This window comes from Spermophilus citellus (genome assembly GCF_964194105.1).
Source record: "Spermophilus citellus genome assembly, chromosome: 15".
Lineage (NCBI taxonomy): Eukaryota > Metazoa > Chordata > Mammalia > Rodentia > Sciuridae > Spermophilus > Spermophilus citellus.
Window position 1 is genome coordinate 19,591,474 of NC_138195.1, and position 7,435 is coordinate 19,598,908.

The 7,435-nt window shown below is 36.2% G+C and overlaps 1 protein-coding gene across 4 annotated transcripts in view; it reads left to right on the top strand.

Moving 5' to 3' along the window:
• Window positions 1-5,372, top strand: part of MAPK8 (mitogen-activated protein kinase 8) — a 132,473-nt gene extending 127,101 nt beyond the window's left edge. For 3 of the 4 annotated variants that reach the window (XM_081267488.1, XM_081267489.1, XM_081267487.1), the window contains one exon: window positions 874-5,372. In XM_081267488.1, the coding sequence (XP_081123614.1) occupies window positions 874-1,019 (146 nt within the window). In that variant the 3' untranslated portion in view covers window positions 1,020-5,372. Of the gene's footprint in view, window positions 1-868 lie in introns of all 4 variants that reach the window. The other variant, XM_081267490.1, reaches the window with a different exon arrangement.
• Window positions 5,373-7,435: the final 2,063 nt, after the last annotated feature.

Sequence of the window (7,435 nt, forward strand, 5' to 3'; positions counted from 1 at the left end):
TTATTTACCTAGTGTATGAGTTGCCATTAACACATCCCCCACCCCTGGTGTCAGACCTTTCCAGCCCAAACATCTTCAGAAGATTTCTCTCTCTAGGTCAAGTATTCCTATTACTTTGTAAAATCCAGGAAATACTTGTTAGGTACTATTTGGGAGTAATGAAACACTTTGCACCAATCTTTATCTGGTTTGTAAATGCATATTTTATTTATCAAGTATTTATTAGAATTGAAATAAGACTGAATTTACTAACTAGACCACTTGAGTTACCCTGTCAAGTCACATAATCTCATGCAAACTGGATCAGTTGAACTAAGGTCCCTCCCGATTAAAATGATTTTATTCTTTTTGTTGGGTTTTGCTTTACCACAAAATGTATCAAAAGTATTATTTGGACTGTCTTTTTAGTGACAAGATATCATAAATAATTTTCTATAGGGCAGTAGTTTTTTAACTTTTTTTAGTCACTCAGGTCTTTGAGATTCTCTCTCCATCGAAATGTAATATAGAGAGTTTTACATATATTTTCAGTATTATTTACACACAACCCTGAAGCCCTCCTTGATGGATCTTGCTACAGAACTATTTCTAAATGTGACCTGGTCTCCAAGTTCTTGTATTAAACTGAGAAACAAGTTAGTAAAAAGGGCAGGACTCCATGTTTCTAGACATTTTCAGAATTTCCACCTCATAGTTTGCATGTAACAACATTTGTAAGTTAGTGTTATATTTAATATCATTTGTGATTGTCTTTATTGAGCCTTCTAATCCTAAGAGAAAAATTATATCAACCACTGGAGGTAGTACAATGCAAGTAGCTCGGTCTGCAACTCTGTCTGCAACTGATTTGCTGTTTTGTTTCTCATAGCACAGGTGCAGCAGTGATCAATGGCTCTCAGCATCCATCGTCATCGTCGTCTGTCAATGATGTGTCTTCAATGTCAACAGATCCGACTTTGGCCTCAGATACAGACAGCAGTCTAGAAGCATCAGCTGGACCTCTGGGCTGCTGTAGATGACTACTTGGGCCTTGGGGGGGTGGGAGGGATGGGGAGTCGGTTAGTCATTGATAGAACTACTTTGAAAACAATTCAGTGGTCTTATTTTTGAGTGATTTTTCAAAAAATGTAGAATTCATTTTGTAGTAAAGTAGTTTATTTTTTTTATTTTCAAGTGATGTAATTTAAAATCTAAGTTGTGTTTTAAAACAGCAACAAAACTGTATTGTATTTTTTGCTGTAATTAACTGTATAATGTAAACCTAATTATTTTATCATGTTTTAAATTTTTTGCATATTTGCTTTATCTATGCTGCTGATTTTTTTTTTACTGAATTTGTAAGATTTTGTTTATCAAAGCAACTATTATGTGGTGACTTGCCTATATCATGAATTATTTAAGATTTTTATAGTTTTTTTATTAGAATTTATTTCAGATGTTTTGTTCATGATACTATCCTTCAGGGTTATATGCTTATCAATGAAATAACCCCAGAGGAGTGAGGGAAAATCACCTGTAGCCAGTTATATTCAGGAATAACTACTGTAAATGATGAACGTGGCAAGAGACCTCCATTGTTTGCTACCAGCCAATCCTAATTTAGATACAGCAATGGGTAGGCAATCCTACCTGAATTTTGGCAAAAGCCCCATCATCTAAATGGCAAAATAACTGAGAGCGTGTCTTTCAAGTGCCAGGAGTGTACCACCACCTTCTTTTCTCCCCACCTACCCAACAAAAAGTCAAGGAATATAGTGTATTCTGCAAATTTGTGGCATGCTCAAAGCTCTATGATCACATAAAGTCAAGAGGATACTTCATGAATAATACATTTCAATGCAAATAAACAGATGGTTCACTTATACTAGCTATGAGCCTGTTTTTGTACACACTGAGTTAGTCTCAGGCTGTAGGTCCTAGCAGTGGTCTAAAGTCTGGCTCCACATTTTCTGCAGCCTTGTCCCTTAGACCTTTCTGGTTTCAAAACTTTTGGAGGGTTAGTCAGTTGAGCACCAGTTCTCATGGTGTTTCTGGCCATTTGATTCTGCCTGTGGTATAATCATTTATATCAGCTGTCAGGAGGTTTCAAAGCCTACTTAGATTTGTGTAGGTGACGTATCAAATGAGCAATATACCGTTCATCTGAAAATAGTAGCACACAGCCATATATAGGATATCATTTTCTAAGGACTGTTTCTTCACATCGAGCAGAGCAGGCATAAATGGTGGTTAATTAGTCTGAGTCTTTCATTTTTTATACCTGATTTCCAATATAACACGCAATGTGGACGTTGAGTAGTGTAAGAATGGTGCTGCTCCTGACAGGTGTGTGTTAACTGTTTACATTTTATATCTGCAGAATTATTTCTCTATAACTGAATTTTTCCTAGGTAAAGTGTCATTGAGGTCTCATTATTTCTGAACTACATTATCTGTAATGATCCCACGCACCTTATGTTATGCCTAAAACAAGAGGGATTTCATGTAATGAACTGGGAAATGCTTACTTACATAAATGGCAAGGTTCTGGGCGGAAAGCCTATCGGGATTCATGACCAACAGGAGCAAGAATAGGTGCAGCTCAGCAAATGTCTGAAAGTTCGCTTGGCATTTTATTCATATATTTAGTGCAAAATTCCTTTTGAGTTAGATATTCTAGGTCATTGTTAATGTGCAATATTTAAGATTAAAATACATTAGCCTTTTTATATACTTTGAAATATCAAGCTTGTTTTTGATGGGTTCAAGTCATGATTTCTTGCCTCCCACACTTGGTAATGATCCCTTTTCTAGTCATACAACATGGTGCATTAATTTTATTAGGAAAATTAGAGTTTTGAGACTGTAACCCTTTTGAGTTATATAGGATTGGATTCACAATTCTAGAAATTTGAGCATGAGTGTATTCTCAGTTCATATTAGTTTTATAGTTAATTAGCTTTATTTTCTCTAGGGTAGATTATATCACTATTGCACTTTAACAGCTGACATGCCTTTAAAAGGTTCCCATATTTTATATTTCATTGCTGATATGCCATCTCTATTGATTCAGATGTTGGTTAAGCAAGGAATACCAGGTGTTCTGACTATATCATTTGTTGTAAATGCCAGCTCCCACTTGCCAACCATCATATTTCAGTTGAATTGAAAGGAAAAAAAAAAAGCCTATTGCTTAATGTAAACCAAACTGCTAACCAGTTATATCCTAAAATCAAGGTCTGGTTGTTAAATCTTGAGTGCCCTAGGTCTGAAAAATATATTGTCTAAATACAGCTTCCCCTTTTTGCTTAAATTTATTAAACTAACTATGTACTGGTACTTTTTCTTTTAGAGTCTTAAGGTGTCTTACATCTTTTTTTGAAGAAATTACAAATATCTGTCAAGCAGTACTTGTATTAAGCCACTTTCTTATAATTTTGTTTTTCAATTTTATACACTTAATATACCCATCATCTTACTGTCAGAAAATTATTTTAGCTGAGACTTATGACTTAACTTTGTAAGTTTGAAAAGATACTGATTCTTTATTCACATCTTCCTAGTTACAGTTCTCTCTAATATATAGTAATCATTTGTAAATTGATCATGTCATTGAGATTGCTAAATTATAATATACATAGAGCATCTAAGCTCTTTCATACTATTTGCTGAACAATTTTCATTGTGTCACGTACCTTCAGCTGCTGATTGCTCCTGGTGTGCGCTCTTCCAAGTTGGTAAAGACGCAATGTGCTTACACCAGACTTTCTAGGAAAGACCAGCCTCTCAAAGGAGAAAGCTGTCACCCAGCCTCCTTAACAATACAGAGAAGCTTGATTGTGTATAAAGCAGCAGACTTTCCTATAAGCTTTTTTGTTATTCTGTTCTGGGCTAATCTTGCCGGGTTGTCCAAAAAGATAAGATGAAGAGTATATCAATGTCTGGTAGTGAAATCAGCAGCAGGCAAGTGAAGCTGTTTCCTGGGTTACAAATACTATTGGCCAGTATCTGCTACATGTATGAAGACTATTCAGTGTTGCCTAGGCACTAGCCTGCACAACATTTTGAGGTTAAAACATAGTATATTTTCAAGAATACTGTTGTAGTTTGTGAGTGTTGTTCATTAGTCACACATTAGCTGTAGAGTGGATGCATGACACCCTGTGACCCCAGTAAACCTCTCTTACCAGTGAAGTAGAAAACCAAGCACCACCTTCTGTCATTAGCAGCCCTCTTAAGTGTTGCCTCTCCATATAGCCTGTTGCATTTTAGCGTGCATCGTGTTTCTACTGATCTCTTTTAGGGTTTTCCTGACTCACAGGAAACTAACTTGTCCTTAATAAAATAGCAAGAAAGATGAAGAGGTAAAGGGCATTGAAGTAGAAATGTATAGTTTGGGGTAAGATTGGAAAACTCATAAGGAAAACAAAAGTCCTAGTCAATTTCAAAGTAACTGCTCTTAGTAAAGTGCTCTTAAGGAGAGTCTAGTAAGAGTAACACTTTCTGGCCATTTCTGATTTAGATTCTCTTCATTACTGAAACTTCTGAGAAATATTACCTGTGGATTAGTTTTGCACAATATTCTATTCTCACAATGACTTAAAATGAAACTAGGTTTTTATTGAACTACCTCACACTAATTTTCTATGCTTTCCCAAGTAAGCTGTTGCCCTGTTAGACCTTTACTGAGTGTGAATTATAAATGTGCTTTGAATACTTTATAGCCAATGTTGAAAAAATACCAGTAAGTATGTAAAATATATACCTTGCATCAGTAAGAGACACTCACGTGTAAAATCTTTCACTGTATATCTTGAAAATTGTGTTAGATGTGCTTGTTGACATTATTACTGTCTGTTTTTGTAAGTAGAAACCTGCTCGTGGTATCAGTCCATTCTTTACATTTTACAAAAGGAGTAAATCTTAGTAAATTTTACGAAGAAATAAATTACTTTTGTAGGCCCAATATTTGGTATATTTTTGAGAAGCTGTTAATCTTTTAGCCGAATGATGAAGTTAAACTGAAGTAGCTGTCTACCTGGACTGTGACATCTATTTTCTCATTACAGTTTATCCTGTTCAACAGGTTTTTGAACCTGGAAACCTAAGTATAGTTACTGACTTTTTTTTTACTTCCCTATACATGTCATTTTCTTCTTCACCACCCCTCCCCCCATGTCCAATTCCCTCTCCTCTCCTCTCTTCTCCTCTCCTCTCCTCGCCTCTTTAGATGAAACAAAATGGGGCACTTTGTAGGGAATGCTGAGATCATTATTGTGGTTTTTAATCATTCATGCCCTAGTCATTAAACATGCACCACTGGAATGTAAACATTGTTATCTAGTATGTCAATTGGTTATAATATTTTAAATAAAAAACAAAAAAGTGGTATGAAAATTATGAACTTAAGAGTTTTTTCATTGAAAACAAAACAAATCTGTAGTAAGTTTTTCTTGATTACTCTAGGAATTCCAGTGGCTTGGGATAAAAGGGTTATTACCAGGGCAGGTTTCTTAGATTTGAATTTTATACACATTATAAAGAGTGAATTTTCACTCCAGTTTTCTGCTTCATTTATACTTGCTTTCTTGTTTTTCTGGTGTCTGAAATCACCAGAGAAACTTTATCTAAAAAAGACACTCCCCTGACCTCAACCTAATTCTTCATAGCTGTACAAGAGGGCAGCCATCATGGTCCCTTGGCCAAAATAAGTATATAGAATAGGTATGTTTCAAAACAGATTTCAGCTTGGAACATGTTCCATGTGCCTTTCTTGGGTGGGCTGTATGAGGGTATGCAGGATATGTCTCTGTGTGCCTGCTCAGCTTCTGTGTGATGGCATTTTTATACCTTGCTGGGCTCTGATGGGCTCTGGCTCCAGATAACCCTTGCATCCACACTGTCCCTCCCTTCACCTGCATTCATGTGTCCCTTTCCCAAGAAAGTGAACCAGTCACACCTGACTGCTGCCACTTCATCAACCATGTGGTGGCAGGCCTGATGCATTGTCATCAGAGTCATTTGAGAGGCCTCCGGTGACAAGTTGAGTGGCAAAGGCAGACATGAGAGGGTTGTTTAAACTTGGTTTTGAGTGATAAATTTTAAGATTTCCTACCTAGTCTTTTTTTTTTTTTTTTTTGAGCTCTCTGCTTCCTGGTGGCCATGTTTGTTTTGTTTTATTTTTTAAGTGAGAGAGGGGGAGAGAGAGAATTTTTTAATATTTATTTTTTAGTTTTCGGAGGACACAACATCTTTGTTGGTATGTGGTGCTGAGGATCGAACCTGGGCTGCACGCATGCCAGGCGAGCACGCTACCGCTTGAGCCACATCCCCAGACCTCCTACCTAGTCTTAAAGGAGTAATTCTTACTTGTCAATTTAGGTGCTACATTTTTAAAAAAGTATTGTTCCTAAAAAGGCCCATTAACTTTATGTAATGAAGATTGATTTGTACCGATTTTGTAGTTTAAAAAAGATTTTTTTTTAGCTGTTGCCAGTTAACTACTTCAACTAAGCTTTTTAAAGGTTAGGTTTTGTCTAGCAGGCATTTCACTTGATTTTACCAATTAATAAAAGCATATATAACAAAGACTCTTTGCTGGAAGCTAAGAATGAAAAAAGACAAAAATGACCTTCAGGGTAGTCCTGATAGCAGTAGTGCTATGTGGAGGAACAGTACCATGCTGAAGGGACAAGAGCAAGAGAGTGATGAGAGAAAATGAAGAGGGCTTGGAAAGGAATGGTAGTGCAGACTAAGGGGAAGGCAAGGAGATTTGAAAGTTCGTGAGCAATGATTGAGGGACAGCTTGACCTGGGCATGGATATACAAAGAAATAATGGAAACTACCTCATTCACAGTAGTCTCAAAAACAATAAAATACTTGGGAATCAATCTAACAAAAGAGGTGGAAGACCTATACAATGAAAACTACAGAACCCTAAAGAAAGAAATTGAAGAAGACCTTAGAAGATGAGAAGATCTCATTCTCTTAAGATTAGAAGAATTGGGGCTAGGATTGTGGCTCAGCAGTAGAGCGCTTGTCTAGCATGTGCAAGGCCCTGGGTTTGATCCTCAGCACCACATATAAATAAATAAATAAAGATAGTGTCCAACTACAACTAAATAAAAAAATAAAGATTGGAAGAATTAACATTGTCAAAATGGCCATACTACAGAAAGCCTTATACAGATTTAATGAAATTCCAGTTGAAATCCTAAGAACATTCCTTGTACAAGTAGAAAAAGCAATCATGAAATTCATTTGGAAAAATAAGAGACCCACAATAGCCAAAACAATACTTAGCAAGAAGAGTGAAGTAGGTAGCATCACAATACCAGACCTTAAACTATACTGCAGAGCAATAGTAACAAAAACAGCATGGTATTAACACCAAAATAGACATGTAGACTAATGGTACAGAATAGAAGATAGAGATAAACTCACATAAATAGTTCT